This window comes from Notolepis coatsorum (genome assembly GCF_963971535.1).
Source record: "Notolepis coatsorum genome assembly, chromosome: 2".
In the NCBI taxonomy this organism is placed as follows: Eukaryota; Metazoa; Chordata; class Actinopteri; order Aulopiformes; family Paralepididae; genus Notolepis; species Notolepis coatsorum.
Window position 1 is genome coordinate 232,086,984 of NC_140166.1, and position 17,393 is coordinate 232,104,376.

A 17,393-nucleotide genomic window follows, 5' to 3' on the forward strand; every position below is an offset into this window, starting at 1 on the left:
CATGACATGAGAGCAAAATGGCCACTGTGTGAATATAGTCAATTTCCAGGAAACATTTGAATGAAGTTGTACATGATTTGATATCTTTACTTTTGTCTTGCCTTGTTGTCTTATTGTTATGATTTTACATGTATGATTATATATATATTAATTGTTTTGCTTATTTCTGTATGTAACTCAACGTGACTGTAAATGAGGGAAACCTCCGTTGCCTTTTGAGTTTAAATAAAGGTTTGAAATGAAAGTAATATATGTTTGACCACGTGTCTCAGTGTGTTGCTCTGTGAAGCCCCACCTGTTACACTGGTAGCTGTTCACCTTGTTGTGACCTGACTGGAGTTCAGACTTCATAGTTTATCCACTTTTCATCTTGGCTGCATTTTGGTCAATAATTAAGCCAGCACAGATTAGAGAGAGAGGCATATAGCCGATAGTTAAGAGGAGTCGAAAACTACCTTTGAAATCTTTATTAGGATTCAAGTGAAATGTATAGAAATGTCAGTCATCAATCATCCGCAAAAAGGTCTCGGAAATACCATAACACTGTGCAAATCTGATCAGATGAAAACAAAATAAAAAAGATAATCAGTTAAAAAAATCTGTTTGTTAGAAATAAATCCCAAACCGATGAGGATTAACTGCATTAATTCAATCATTACCAGGTGCGTAGCGTGAGTCACTTCTTTCCGTTATGACACCTGCTCCACAGGTCTCATTTGAACATCTCCGATCTGCACAAAGAAAGTTCAATTAAGTTAACTCACATACAAGCCAGGCTCGCTGACTCGCTCCTGGGCCCCAGCGTGGTCACGGGGGTTCCTGAGAGGCTGCGGGTTAAGCATCAAACGGCCAAGCTTGGTTATGACAAGTGGGCCAGAGATCTGCCCGAGCTGTGTATCGGTCAGGACATAAGAATGAAGCCCCTGCCTGGAGACGGGACGGGCAAGTGGAGGAGAGGAGTGTGCCTGCAACAGGTGACCCCCAGATCGTACTTGGTGGAGATCGAGGGGTGTGCCTGCAACAGGTGACCCCCAGATCGTACTTGGTGGAGATCGAGGGGTGTGCCTGCAACAGGTGACCCCCAGATCGTACTTGGTGGAGATCGAGGGGTGTGCCTGCAACAGGTGACCCCCAGATGGTACTTGGTGGAGGTCGAGGGGTGTGCCTGCAACAGGTGACCCCCAGATGGTACTTGGTGGAGGTCGAGGGGTGTGCCTGCAACAGGTGACCCCCAGATGGTACTTGGTGGAGGTCGAGGGGTGTGCCTGCAACAGGTGACCCCCAGATGGTACTTGGTGGAGGTCGAGGGGTGTGCCTGCAACAGGTGGCCCCCAGATGGTACTTGGTGGAGGTCGAGGGGTGTGCCTGCAACAGGTGACCCCCAGATCGTACTTGGTGGAGGAGAGGAGTGTGCCTGCAACAGGTGGCCCCCAGATCGTACTTGGTGGAGGAGAGGAGTGTGCCTGCAACAGGTGGCCCCCAGATCGTACTTGGTGGAGGAGAGGGGTGTGCCTGCAACAGGTGGCCCCCAGATCGTACTTGGTGGAGGAGAGGAGTGTGCCTGCAACAGGTGGCCCCCAGATGGTACTTGGTGGAGGAGAGGGGTGTGCCTGCAACAGGTGGCCCCCAGATGGTACTCTGTGGAGGAGAGGGGTGTGCCTGCAACAGGTGGACCCCAGATCGTACTTGGTGGAGGTCGAGGAGTGTGCCTGCAACAGGTGACCCCCAGATCGTACTTGGTGGAGGTCGAGGAGTGTGCCTGCAACAGGTGGCCCCCAGATCGTACTTGGTGGAGGTCGAGGGGTGTGCCTGCAACAGGTGACCCCCAGATCGTACTTGGTGGAGGTCGAGGGGTGTGCCTGCAACAGGTGACCCCCAGATCGTACTTGGTGGAGGTCGAGGGGTGTGCCTGCAACAGGTGGCCCCCAGATGGTACTTGGTGGAGGTCGAGGGGTGTGCCTGCAACCGGTGGCCCCCAGATGGTACTTGGTGGAGGTCGAGGGGTGTGCCTGCAACAGGTGACCCCCAGATGGTACTTGGTGGAGGTCGAGGGGTGTGCCTGCAACAGGTGGCCCCCAGATCGTACTTGGTGGAGGTCGAGGGGTGTGCCTGCAACAGGTGGCCCCCAGATGGTACTTGGTGGAGGTCGAGGGGTGTGCCTGCACCAGGTGGCCCCCAGATGGTACTTGGTGGAGGTCGAGGGGTGTGCCTGCAACAGGTGACCCCCAGATCGTACTTGGTGGAGGAGAGGAGTGTGCCTGCAACAGGTGACCCCCAGATCGTACTTGGTGGAGGAGAGGAGTGTGCCTGCAACAGGTGGCCCCCAGATCGTACTTGGTGGAGGTCGAGGGGTGTGCCTGCAACAGGTGACCCCCAGATGGTACTTGGTGGAGGTCGAGGGGTGTGCCTGCAACAGGTGGCCCCCAGATCGTACTTGGTGGAGGAGAGGAGTGTGCCTGCAACAGGTGGCCCCCGGATGGTACTTGGTGGAGGTCGAGGGGTGTGCCTGCAACAGGTGGCCCCCAGATGGTACTTGGTGGAGGTCGAGGGGTGTGCCTGCAACCGGTGACCCCCAGATCGTACTTGGTGGAGGTCGAGGGGTGTGCCTGCAACAGGTGACCCCCAGATCGTACTTGGTGGATGTCGAGGGGACATTCTACCGGCGGAATCGGGTGGACCTGCGACCAGCGGAGGGGGATGTGACTGGACGCCGCCGGGAGCAACACAGAGTGCAGCACAGCGGCCCACCTGAGGAGCCACACAGCAGTCCGCCCAGCGAAGGGATGGACAGTAACACACCCAGGAAGTCAGGCCGTTCAGGCGGAGCGGCCTGTAACAGTATGCGGAGGACCCTCCACCGGCGCCAGAGTACAGGACGTCCAGTGGTAGGCTGGTGAGAGCGCCACAAAGACTGAACTTATAGAGCCAGTGGTAGCTGGTGAGAGCACCATAAAGACTGAACTTATAGAGCCAGTGGTAGCTGGTGAGAGCGCCACAAAGACTGAACTTATAGAGCCAGTGGTAGCTGGTGAGAGCACCACAAAGACTGAACTTATAGAGCCAGTGGTAGCTGGTGAGAGCGCCACAAAGACTGAACTTATAGAGCCAGTGGTAGCTGGTGAGAGCGCCACAAAGACTGAACTTATAGAGCCAGTGGTAGCTGGTGAGAGCACCACAAAGACTGACCTTATAGAGCCAGTGGTAGCTGGTGAGAGCACCACAAAGACTGAACTTATAGAGCCAGTGGTAGCTGGTGAGAGCGCCACAAAGACTGGACTTATAGAGCCAGTGGTAGCTGGTGAGAGCGCCACAAAGACTGGACTTATAGAGCCAGTGGTAGCTGGTGAGAGCGCCACAAAGACTGGACTTATAGAGCCAGTGGTAGCTGGTGAGAGCACCACAAAGACTGGACTTATAGAGCCAGTGGTAGCTGGTGAGAGCACCACAAAGACTGAACTTATAGAGCCAGTGGTAGCTGGTGAGAGCGCCACAAAGACTGAACTTATAGAGCCAGTGGTAGCTGGTGAGAGCGCCACAAAGACTGGACTTATAGAGCCAGTGGTAGCTGGTGAGAGCACCACAAAGACTGGACTTATAGAGCCAGTGGTAGGCTGGTGAGAGCACCACAAAGACTGAACTTATAGAGCCAGTGGTAGCTGGTGAGAGCGCCACAAAGACTGAACTTATAGAGCCAGTGGTAGCTGGTGAGAGCGCCACAAAGACTGAACTTATAGAGCCAGTGGTAGCTGGTGAGAGCGCCACAAAGACTGAACTTATAGAGCCAGTGGTAGCTGGTGAGAGCGCCACAAAGACTGGACTTATAGAGCCAGTGGTAGCTGGTGAGAGCGCCACAAAGACTGAACTTATAGAGCCAGTGGTAGCTGGTGAGAGCGCCACAAAGACTGAACTTATAGAGCCAGTGGTAGCTGGTGAGAGCGCCACAAAGACTGAACTTATAGAGCCAGTGGTAGCTGGTGAGAGCGCCACAAAGACTGAACTTATAGAGCCAGTGGTAGCTGGTGAGAGCGCCACAAAGACTGAACTTATAGAGCCAGTGGTAGCTGGTGAGAGCGCCACAAAGACTGGACTTATAGAGCCAGTGGTAGTTGGTGAGAGCGCCACAAAGACTGAACTTATAGAGCCAGTGGTAGCTGGTGAGAGCGCCACAAAGACTGAACTTATAGAGCCAGTGGTAGCTGGTGAGAGCGCCACAAAGACTGAACTTATAGAGCCAGTGGTAGCTGGTGAGAGCACCACAAAGACTGAACTTATAGAGCCAGTGGTAGCTGGTGAGAGCACCACAAAGACTGAACTTATAGAGCCAGTGGTAGCTGGTGAGAGCACCACAAAGACTGAACTTATAGAGCCAGTGGTAGCTGGTGAGAGCACCACAAAGACTGAACTTATAGAGCCAGTGGTAGCTGGTGAGAGCACCACAAAGACTGAACTTATAGAGCCAGTGGTAGGCTGGTGAGAGCACCACAAAGACTGAACTTATAGAGCCAGTGGTAGCTGGTGAGAGCGCCACAAAAACTGAACTTATAGAGCCAGTGGTAGCTGGTGAGAGCACCACAAAGACTGAACTTATAGAGCCAGTGGTAGCTGGTGAGAGCGCCACAAAGACTGAACTTATAGAGCCAGTGGTAGCTGGTGAGAGCGCCACAAAGACTGAACTTATAGAGCCAGTGGTAGCTGGTGAGAGCACCACAAAGACTGGACTTTTAGAGCCAGTGGTAGCTGGTGAGAGCGCCACAAAGACTGGACTTATAGAGCCAGTGGTAGCTGGTGAGAGCGCCACAAAGACTGAACTTATAGAGCCAGTGGTAGCTGGTGAGAGCGCCACAAAGACTGAACTTATAGAGCCAGTGGTAGCTGGTGAGAGTGCCACAAAGACTGAACTTATAGAGCCAGTGGTAGCTGGTGAGAGCGCCACAAAGACTGAACTTATAGAGCCAGTGGTAGCTGGTGAGAGCACCACAAAGACTGAACTTATAGAGCCAGTGGTAGCTGGTGAGAGCGCCACAAAGACTGAACTTATAGAGCCAGTGGTAGCTGGTGAGAGCGCCACAAAGACTGGACTTATAGAGCCAGTGGTAGGCTGGTGAGAGCGCCACAAAGACTGGACTTATAGAGCCAGTGGTAGCTGGTGAGAGCGCCACAAAGACTGAACTTATAGAGCCAGTGGTAGCTGGTGAGAGCGCCACAAAGACTGAACTTATAGAGCCAGTGGTAGGCTGGTGAGAGCGCCACAAAGACTGGACTTATAGAGCCAGTGGTAGCTGGTGAGAGCGCCACAAAGACTGAACTTATAGAGCCAGTGGTAGCTGGTGAGAGCGCCACAAAGACTGAACTTATAGAGCCAGTGGTAGCTGGTGAGAGCACCACAAAGACTGAACTTATAGAGCCAGTGGTAGCTGGTGAGAGCACCACAAAGACTGGACTTATAGAGCCAGTGGTAGCTGGTGAGAGCACCACAAAGACTGGACTTATAGAGCCAGTGGTAGCTGGTGAGAGCGCCACAAAGACTGGACTTATAGAGCCAGTGGTAGCTGGTGAGAGCGCCACAAAGACTGGACTTATAGAGCCAGTGGTAGCTGGTGAGAGCGCCACAAAGACTGAACTTATAGAGCCAGTGGTAGCTGGTGAGAGCGCCACAAAGACTGGACTTATAGAGCCAGTGGTAGCTGGTGAGAGCGCCACAAAGACTGAACTTATAGAGCCAGTGGTAGCTGGTGAGAGCACCACAAAGACTGAACTTATAGAGCCAGTGGTAGCTGGTGAGAGCGCCACAAAGACTGGACTTATAGAGCCAGTGGTAGCTGGTGAGAGCGCCACAAAGACTGAACTTATAGAGCCAGTGGTAGCTGGTGAGAGCACCACAAAGACTGAACTTATAGAGCCAGTGGTAGCTGGTGAGAGCGCCACAAAGACTGGACTTATAGAGCCAGTGGTAGGCTGGTGAGAGCGCCACAAAGACTGAACTTATAGAGCCAGTGGTAGCTGGTGAGAGCGCCACAAAGACTGAACTTATAGAGCCAGTGGTAGCTGGTGAGAGTGCCACAAAGACTGAACTTATAGAGCCAGTGGTAGCTGGTGAGAGCGCCACAAAGACTGAACTTATAGAGCCAGTGGTAGCTGGTGAGAGCACCACAAAGACTGAACTTATAGAGCCAGTGGTAGCTGGTGAGAGCGCCACAAAGACTGAACTTATAGAGCCAGTGGTAGCTGGTGAGAGCGCCACAAAGACTGGACTTATAGAGCCAGTGGTAGCTGGTGAGAGCGCCACAAAGACTGGACTTATAGAGCCAGTGGTAGGCTGGTGAGAGCGCCACAAAGACTGGACTTATAGAGCCAGTGGTAGCTGGTGAGAGCGCCACAAAGACTGAACTTATAGAGCCAGTGGTAGCTGGTGAGAGCGCCACAAAGACTGAACTTATAGAGCCAGTGGTAGGCTGGTGAGAGCGCCACAAAGACTGGACTTATAGAGCCAGTGGTAGCTGGTGAGAGCGCCACAAAGACTGAACTTATAGAGCCAGTGGTAGCTGGTGAGAGCGCCACAAAGACTGAACTTATAGAGCCAGTGGTAGCTGGTGAGAGCACCACAAAGACTGAACTTATAGAGCCAGTGGTAGCTGGTGAGAGCACCACAAAGACTGAACTTATAGAGCCAGAGGTAGCTGGTGAGAGCGCCACAAAGACTGAACTTATAGAGCCAGTGGTAGCTGGTGAGAGCGCCACAAAGACTGAACTTATAGAGCCAGTGGTAGCTGGTGAGAGCGCCACAAAGACTGGACTTATAGAGCCAGTGGTAGCTGGTGAGAGCGCCACAAAGACTGAACTTATAGAGCCAGTGGTAGCTGGTGAGAGCACCACAAAGACTGAACTTATAGAGCCAGTGGTAGCTGGTGAGAGCGCCACAAAGACTGGACTTATAGAGCCAGTGGTAGCTGGTGAGAGCGCCACAAAGACTGGACTTATAGAGCCAGTGGTAGCTGGTGAGAGCGCCACAAAGACTGGACTTATAGAGCAGAGTGTAAGCAGCAGGGACCAGGATGTAAGCTATGATGCCCATGTTATTGGTTTGCAATACAGACGCACAGTTGACACACGCTCTGGCTTGTTATTTCACACAAACAGGATTCACCAAGTCATGAGCGCTGGGAATCACCCACACCAGGAACTGATCAGGCCTCCTCACAGCTGGTGAATCACCCACACCAGGAACTGATCAGGTCTCGTCACAGCTGGTGAATCACCCACACCAGGAACTGATCAGGCCTCCTCACAGCTGGTGAATCACCCACACCAGGAACTGATCAGGCCTGGTCACAGCTGGTGAATCACCCACACCAGGAACTGATCAGGTCTCGTCACAGCTGGTGAATCACCCACACCAGGAACTGATCAGGCCTCCTCACAGCTGGTGAATCACCCACACCAGGAACTGATCAGGCCTGGTCACAGCTGGTGAATCACCCACACCAGGAACTGATCAGGCCTCCTCACAGCTGGTGAATCACCCACACCAGGAACTGATCAGGCCTCCTCACAGCTGGTGAATCACCCACACCAGGAACTGATCAGGCCTCCTCACAGCTGGTGAATCACCCACACCAGGAACTGACCAGGCCTCATCACAGCTGGTGAATCACATATGTTGGATTATGTCATGACAAACCATGACATGAGGGTCCACGACCCTCCGTGCTGCGATCGCTGGAGCAAGCCAGAGACAGCCGGCGATGCCATTTTTTTATTGGTTTGTCATGACAAAATACAACATATGTGTAAAGGCACAACATATTCCAGTCAACGGTATATTTTTTTAATGATTCGTTACGGCGTAATCAATACTTCCATTTGTATAAATTGCGTTAAGGCGAGTTTAGATTAGAGGAGCTTGTCGCGGCTCATGCGCACGCTCGGCCAATCAGAGCGCAACACGGCAACGCGGAACTGGAGCAGCGCTGCAGAAGGCAGACACGCCTCCGGGACCAACAGTAGGGGGGGGTGCGCAACAACCAGGAAGGGGGGCGGGGCATAACGACTAACAGGGGGATGGGAGAAAAATCGGAAAAAAAGGAGGGGGGAAAAAGATATTTATTTTATTTTATTTATTGTAATTTTCCTTGTATACTATTGCTACTGTGCTCCTGTCCGTCTTCGTCAGGGAGGCGACAGCGTTAGCGATCTGTTGTGCATGTTTTTCCATTGGGTTCCATCTCATCGGGGGGGGGGACCCTTGCGAGCACAGAGGGGGGAGAACATGCAAACTCCACACAGAAAGGCCCGGGCAGGGACGTGCACAGGACTTTAGAAAGGCAGGTGCCCGTAATCATAAAAGGGCATTAATTATTAAATGTAATGCGAGTGCGCGCAGCGCGCGAGCGCGATTTTTGGGGTTAATACAAGTCTATCATGGTACATTCAGTTTCACCGATAGATGTCACCAAAACTACATAGTGTCCCTTTAATAACACAATATGCGCTCCAGACCAACAGCTGCTGGAGGGAGGGAGAGAGAGAGAGAGAGAGAGAGAGAGAGAGAGAGAGAGAGAGAGAGAGAGAGAGAGAGAGAGAGAGAGAGAGAGAGAGTATGCTGCGTGTTTTCCTGCACTAGCAGCAGGGAGGGAGGGGCTGGGGAGGGCTGATCTGGCGACGTGTTTCACGAAAATATACAGTGCACTGCAAACCCGACATTTTATTTTGTTGGGCAAATACCTTACCTGATGTGTACTCTTGCTTTGTTTTAGTTGAAATAGTAACTGTAAAAAAAGAGGTCTCGACTCGAGTGTGAGGGCACTGTGAGCTCAACAACAGCTGGATATCAATTTCCTGTTCAGTGCACTGCTGGCCCTGTCTCATTGATCATCACACACCCACGTGCTATGCCTATGCGTAAGGCTGGAAGGACCTATTATTTACGAGAGGGGTGGCATTTCTCTCTCTTTCTTTACCTAATATTTAGATTCTATCGTGACATCTTTCATTTGGAAGGGCAGGGCAGTATATATATATATATATGTGCAACAGTAAAAAAAAAAAAAAAAAAAAAAAAAAAAAGAGGGTGGCATAAAAAGGGCACTTTCTAATGAGAAATGAAAAAGGCAGGTGCCCGGGCACCCCTTCACCCCTATGTATGCACGTGCCTGGGCCCGGGAGACACCCCCCCCCCCCCACCTGGGTACCTGGCAGCACGGAAACCTGGTCCCCTGCAGGCGGGAATCGAACCCAGGAACCCAGGACAGTGGTAACCACTACACCACCGCCCGTGCCGCATCTAGGTCCAAACCTATAAGCCACGTGTCGGGCTGACGTGTCTCCCCCGACCCCCGACCCCCGACCCCCGACCCCCGACCCGCTGAACGCACACGTTGTCCACCCAGAGATAACAGAGTGCACTCTGGCCTCGAGAGAGACGCCACTGAAGCAAGGAGACGCCGGACCGAGAGTGCAGCCTGTCGTCATTCACACACTCAATACCCTGCTGGATCAATAATGATGGTACCTAATAACATGTATTATAATAATAATAATAATAATAATAATAATAATAATAATAATAACTTTATTTGTATAGCACCTTTCATACAAGAGTTGCAGCTCAAAGTGCTTCACAGGAGTAAAAAAAAAAGACAAGCATGAAATGAGCACAATATTGGCAGATCAATGCATGAAGTGCAGACGTATGAATTAATGATTTTTTTTTTTCTTTTTTTACAAAGCATAGTAGTAGAACTTCCAAAAAACGAAAAAAAATAAAATGACGGAAAAGGTGTAAAACAAACATAAAATAGATAGCAGCAGAATAGACAAGGCAAGGCAAATCACATTAGGATCTAACATCCCAATAGGCCTCTTTGTTTTACGGTTTGATTCTATGGCCGTTTTAAAATAGACGGTAATAAAAAGAGTAAAATATAATAGACAGAGTAAAATAGTGCAGTGCACGAGAATTGAATAGTAACTTTTAACGTGTCCCCATTTTTAATGAAGTAATTACAAAGTCACTCAAGTCTGAAAATGTCTTCCGCACCTGCTGGCTTCCAACTCCATGTCCGCCATAGATTCTTTTGTCGGAGACAAAGAGGACATCAAAACATTGTTTAGGATGACAGATCTGCTGCTGACCAAAGGGAGTCTGTCTGAACTGGGATATATATATACGGGGAATCCTACCTAAAGCACTTGAACTGACTCAAAAGAATTGCAATTGATACGGGTCAATTGGAATGGAATCTTGGAACCTATTCTACACGTTCAAGGTTCTCAGGGCTCCTCCGGTTTGCTCTGAACTAGGGAACAACTGCTTTTTCCTTCGACGCTTCCAACACCTGGAAGGTCCTCCGACTGACTCTGAAGCTGAAGGTTCTTCCAACACCTGGAACGTCCTCCGACTGACTCTGAAGCTGAAGGTTCTTCCAACACCTGGAAGGCCCTCTGACTGACTCTGAAGCTGAAGGTTCTTCCAACACCTGGAAGGTCCTCCGACTGACTCTGAAGCTGAAGGTTCTTCCAACACCTGGAAGGTCCTCTGACTGACTCTGAAGCTGAAGGTTCTTCCAACACCTGGAAGGCCCTCTGACTGACTCTGAAGCTGAAGGTTCTTCCAACACCTGGAAGGTCCTCCGACTGACTCTGAAGCTGAAGGTTCTTCCAACACCTGGAAGGTCCTCCGACTGACTCTGAAGCTGAAGGTTCTTCCAACACCTGGAAGGTCCTCCGACTGACTCTGAAGCTGAAGGTTCTTCCAACACCTGGAAGGTCCTCCGACTGACTCTGAAGCTGAAGGTTCTTCCAACACCTGGAAGGTCCTCCGACTGACTCTGAAGCTGAAGGTTCTTCCAACACCTGGAACGCCCTCCGACTGACTCTGAAGCTGAAGGTTCTTCCTTCTCTCGCTGCGTTTAACCTCTTAAGCCCGGAGCCCTATTTTCTGAAAATCCGCCTAAACTACATACCCAAGTAAATGGAAGATTGCTCCACTTCTACAAGGTCCATTTGCTTTCCATTGTTGATTCTTTCTTTATAGTTTATTCTTATTTATCGTGCCTATATAATGTATGAAATCGCTGATAAACGGTGTCTTTGTTTTGTAAGCCCGTCGTCCGCTGTAAAAGAGGGGTACCCTCAGTGTCCCTACGAGTTGAAATAAAGCTTTGAAATTAAACTCATTGTGTTGCTTTCTTTACAAAACGGTTTAAAATGTAGTCGTCAAATACTGTATTTCCCAGGTCTGGGGCGGCCGGCGTGAGAGCTGGGGGTTGAAGATACTGTCAATTTGAGCTTCCTCTACATCCCGTTAACCCGTTCACTGCCACACTACCAACGGGTTAACCCTTTCACTGCCACACTACCAAATGGTTAACCCTTTCACTGCCACACTACCAAATGGTTAACCCTTTCACTGCCACACTACCAAAGGGTTAACCCTTTCACTGCCACACTACCAAATGGTTAACCCTTTCACTGCCACACTACCAAATGGTTAACCCTTTCACTGCCACACTACCAAAGGGTTAACCCTTTCACTGCCACACTACCAAATGGTTAACCCTTTCACTGCCACACTACCAAATGGTTAACCCTTTCACTGCCACACTACCAAAGGGTTAACCCTTTCACTGCCACACTACCAAATGGTTAACCCGTTCACTGCCACACTACCAAAGGGTTAACCCTTTCACTGCCACACTACCAAATGGTTAACCCTTTCACTGCCACACTACCAAATGGTTAACCCTTTCACTGCCACACTACCAAAGGGTTAACCCTTTCACTGCCACACTACCAAATGGTTAACCCTTTCACTGCCACACGACAAAGGGTTAACCCTTTCACTCCCACACTACCAAATGGTTAACCCTTTCATCATCTCTGCTGCTGCCATGAAGCCACTTATACACACACACCTAGACACACACACACACACACACACACACACACACACACACACACACACACACACACACACACACACACACACACACACACACAGTGTCTTCCAGTGGAGATGGTGACGTGTGTTGTTTACCGTGGAGGCGGCTGAGATCAGCAGCTGGTTTAGTTCTGGAACATTCTGTCTCTGTTGGTCTCGTCTTGAAGCACTTTGAACTGCAATCTCTGTAAGAAAAGTGCTGCGCAAAGAACGTCGTTTATTGTTGTCAAATTGAAACCATCTATACATAGCGATGGGATATTTTACTCATAGTATATGATACAAATTCTTTATCGCCTATAATATAATAATATATAATATTATAAATAAATAAATATAGAGTAATGTGTAATATAACCCATAGGGCATACAGACCCTCATCTGCACCTTTGTTTACACTGTTTCTTTTTTCTCAATTTTTATATTCAGATCTAATGTTATCGCCTATAATTTATGTCTTTCTACTATTACCCCGCCCATACCTGTACTCCCCCCCCCCCCCCTTCCCCCACGCTGCTATGATGCCCGAATTTCCCCCAAGGGGATCAATAAAGGAATATCTTATCTTATGTTTTCAATAAAGTCTCTCTTTATACATATTATTTTCATATATAGGCATATATATATATATATCCTTTCTTAAATACAAACATATCCTTCATACATAAGTATGTTTAACTTTTCTTCAAGCCATTGACTTCATTCACATGGCGGCTCTTCTGCTCCTACTATTACGTCAGACTTGGCAACAAGCAGAAGTCTTGATCGCTGCCACGCCGCGCGCTCTTTATTGGCCTCCGCAGGAATGGGGAAGTGCGCGCGGCGTGGCGGCCGTCTTTACGGGAGAGGGCTCGGCGAGAGAGGGGGGGGGGGGGGGGGAGTCAGGCGCAGAGAGACATTTCATCGGCGACCTATTGCATGTGTGTGTGTGTGTGTGCGTGTGTGTGTTCCTGTGTGTCGCATTTGTGTGTTAAACTGCATGACAAATAAAGACTTCTTCGTGTGTGCGTGTGTGTGTGTGTTCCTGTGTGTGTGCCTGTGTGTGCGTGTGTGTGTTAAACTGCATGACAAATAAAGACTTCTTCGTGTGTGTGTGTGTGTGTGTGCGTGTGCCTGTGTGTGTATCATGTGTGTGTTTTGCAAGTAGTGGAATGTACATACATGGGACTTATGGAGTTCCTATCTGTTGAAACTGTGTGTCAAGTGTTACCGACTGTACCGACTGTATAACAGACAGGATCATCAGTTACATGAGGACATCAGTTAGGTCAGTTCAGTATAACATTTAGAGGTCCTACTATTTGGAACTCAAAACCCTCCATAATAAAGATTTGCTCAAATCCAAGCTTAAATATACATTATTAAATGAATATCCTTCATACCAGCGGCCTCCAGGCTCCACAACAGGGGGCAGCGACTAGCAGCCTCCAGGCTCCACAACAGGGGGCAGCGACAGCGACTGCTGCCAGACATTGACCTAGGACTAATAGGAACCCAAGGAGGACAATAACACTACCTTAGGCATACTGCACCTTATGTGACACTGTGAATACTGTGAATATTTCTTCAGCTAGTCAGATAGTAAATTATATTGACCATATTGACCAAATTGTTTACACTGCCTGTGTTGTTTTTATTACCTGTACACTGTGTTGTTTACTACCTGTACCCCCCCCCCCCCCCATGCTGCTATGATGCCTGAATTTCCCCAAGGGGATCAATAAAGGAATATCTTTATCTTTATAGTTTCAATCTCATAAAACCATTAATGTCACTTTGTTTTACAGTTTCATGTTAATTTGTTTAGACTAATTATTAATGTTGTTATTATTATTATTATCTTAATATTATGACAATTGTTTTATGAACTTATTTCACTTTACTTTTGTTTTTGTGTTTATTTTTTTTAATCCAATGATGTAATGAGTTGAGGTCCATCTGGGTCTCTGGCCTCGACTCGGCACCTTGATACACGTTCTGTCACGGTCAATGTTTTACTGTTTTGCTGAAATGGTGTGAAATAAAGAAATAAAGGACATCAGTTACATGAGGACACGACTGCCCTCTCTGAAACTTTCCATTCAGTCTTGTTGTTCTTCTTTTGGTCTCAGTCATTAATAAACGAGGAGGAAGAGGGGGATGAAGGGACCGCAGTGTAGTTTTCCAGTAAGTGAAGAAACTCGGAAGGTTAGAAAACAGGAATTTAATCCGAGTGTCTCTTCCTGCTGGCTGGGCGCCAGCATGTATCAGCGGTGGAATTTAACTTCCTCTGAGCCAACTGGTGGATAAAACCATGTCTCTGTGAGTGTGTGCGTGTGCCTGTGTGTGTGTGTGTGTGTGTGTGTGTGTGTGTGTGTGCGTGTGCCTGTGTGTGTGTGTGTGTGTTTTGCAAGTAGTGGAATGTACATGGGACTTATGGGAGTTCCTATCTGTTGAAACTCTGTGTGTCAAGTGTTACCGACTGTACCGACTGTATAACAGACAGGATCATCAGTTACATGAGGACATCAGTTAGGTCAGTTCAGTATAACATTTAGAGGTCCTACTATTTGGAACTCAAAACCCTCCATAATACAAATGTGCTCAAATCCAAGCTTAAATATACATTATTAAATGAATAGTTTCAATCTCATAAAACCATTAATGTCACTTTGTTTTACAGTTTCATGTTAATTTGTTAGACTAATTATTAATGTTGTTGTTGTTGTTGTTGTTGTTGTTGTTGTTGTTGTTGTTGTTGTTGTTGTTATTATTATTATTATCTTAATATTATGACAATTGTTTTATGAACTTATTTCACTTTACTTTTGTTTTTGTGTTTATTTTTTTTAATCCAGTGATGTAATGAGTTGAGGTCCATCTGGGTCTCTGGCCTCGACTCGGCACCTTGATACACGTTCTGTCACGGTCAATGTTTTACTGTTTTGATGAAATGGTGCGAAATAAAGAGAAATAAAGGACATCAGTTACATGAGGACACGACTGCCCTCTCTGAAACTTTCCATTCAGTCTTGTTGTTCTCTTCTTTTGGTCTCAGTCATTAATAAACGAGGAGGAAGAGGGGGATGAAGGGACCGCAGTGTAGTTTTCCAGTAAGTGAAGAAACTCGGAAGGTTAGAAAACAGGAATTTAATCCGAGTGTCTCTTCCTGCAGGCTGGGCGCCAGCATGCGTCAGCGTGGAATTTAACTTCCTCTGAGCCAACTGGTGGATAAAACCATGTCTCTGTATGTGTGTGTGCGTGCGTGTGTGTGTTGTGTGTGTGTGCGTGCTCTGTGTGTGTGTGTGTGTGCTCTGTGTGTGTGTGTGTGTGTGTGTGTGTGTGTGTGTGTGTGTGTGTGTGTGTGTGTGTGTGTGTGTGTGTGTGTGTGTGTGTGTTTTGCAAGTAGTGGAATGTACATGGGACTTATGGGAGTTCCTATCTGTTGAAACTCTGTGTGTCAAGTGTTACCGACTGTACCCACTGTATAACAGACAGGATGTTTCTCAGCACATGATGACAGAGCACACATACACACAAATGCACACACACACACAGAGCACGCACACGCACAAAGCACACACACACACAGAGCACGCACATGCACAAAGCACACACACACACAGAGCATGCACACACATACAGAGACACACACAGAGACACACACAAAGCACACACAGAGCACGCACACAGAGCTACACACACACACAGAGCACGCACACAGAGCATGCACACGCACACACACACACACACAGAGACACACACAGAGCAATGCACACACACACACACACACACACACACACACACCAAAGCACACACACACAGAGCACACACAGAGCATGCACACGCACACACACACACACACAGAGCACGCACACAGAGCACACACACACACAGAGCACACACCACACACACACAGAGCACACACACACACACAGAGCACACACACACACAGAGCACACACACACACACAGAGCACACACACACACACAGAGCACACACACACACAGAGCACGCAGCGTGGGTGGTGATGATGATGATGGTGATGATGATGATAGAAACCGCTGTGCGCATACAGGTGAACGCTGGTATTACACTCACTGAGGGACAAGAAGAAGTCAAGTCCGATGGGATTTGGAATCTCAAATGACAAATCGGGATTGGAATAAAAAAAATGCATTTATATTAAACAATACAGAATATACAGCACTTCTTGGGGTCTGTAGGGTAAGCACTTATTCCCCTCCCCCCTGAACATTTATGGAGATGTGTGGGCCTTTTAAGTCAGTGATAAAAGTGTCTTTCATGGATAAGTGAGCTCCTGCACTGATTATTATAGTTCAATATTCAATATTTGATCACCAAAACCCCCCCAAAAAGCATAAAAAGGGGGCCCCCGCCCGAAAAGGGCCCTTAAAATCGTGCTTGCACGCTATGCGCGCTCGGTTAATATATACACACAAGTGTAGTGCCCTTTTCAGCCTTTGAGCACCTGCCCCTCTAAAGTCCTGTGCACGTCCCTGTACCCAGCCCCCCCCCCCCCCCCCACCTCTTTCAATGTAGTTTCTTCGTCAAATGTATATACTCTCTTTTCTTTTTTTTACTCTTTTTGTGTCACAAACAGTACTGTATTTGTAAATCTGGTATGTCATAAATGTATAGATGCAGCAGTACGTCTATCTGTATGTCATGTATGTCATATATGTTATGATGAATTGAAAATGGGGGACCCTGATGTAAACAAGACGAAAGTCTTTCTCTGGTCTGCATCCCCTTAACAATTGTGTGTATTGAGCCGTACTGTATTGTACCCATTCTGCAATATGTTAATAAAGTTTTCAATCAATCAAGCAACACAACACACACTGGGTTTATGGGTCAAACATCATGTTTATTGTCCATAGGGAGAGAGAAGAGTCATATTTCATACCCGTTTTATGACAGAAATAGGCAAAAATAAAAGGAACAAAAAAAATAATAGATATCCAACACTGAAGCCAGAGCAGAGACTCTGCAGTTACCACAGCTCACCACTAGAGGGTAGTAAGTAGCATATGGCCAAATAACATGGAGAGTAATATTTCACACCCGTTTTATGATAATAATAATAATAATAATAATAATAATAATAATAATATAATAATAATAATAAATAATTAATAATAATAATACTAATAATCATAATAATAACAATAATAATAATAATAATAATAATAATAATAATAATAATAATAATAATAATAATAATAATAATAATAATAATAATAATAATAATAATAATAATAATAATAATAAGGAGAGAGAAGAGTGTTAGAGGGGTTGCCTGGCCGGCCCGATACCGATATCAACCTAAACTATATATGCAGGGTCCCCCCCCCCCCCCCCTCCATTTTGACGTGTTAATTTCACTGGATGCATCACAAGGCATTCTAAATGTAAACATTATCTGTGCTTCTCCCCTTTTCTTCTCTCTCTC

At 47.7% G+C, this 17,393-nt stretch overlaps 1 protein-coding gene across 1 annotated transcript in view; it reads right to left on the reverse strand.

Moving 5' to 3' along the window:
- The window catches only part of LOC311223880 (uncharacterized protein), a 137,943-nt gene that overhangs the window by 44,333 nt on the left and 76,217 nt on the right, over positions 1 to 17,393 (reverse strand). Inside the window, exon 15 of the mRNA XM_084308642.1 lies at positions 1,043 to 2,748. Coding sequence (XP_084164768.1) covers positions 1,043 to 2,748 — 1,706 coding nt within the window. The remainder of the gene's footprint in view (positions 1 to 1,042; positions 2,749 to 17,393) is intronic.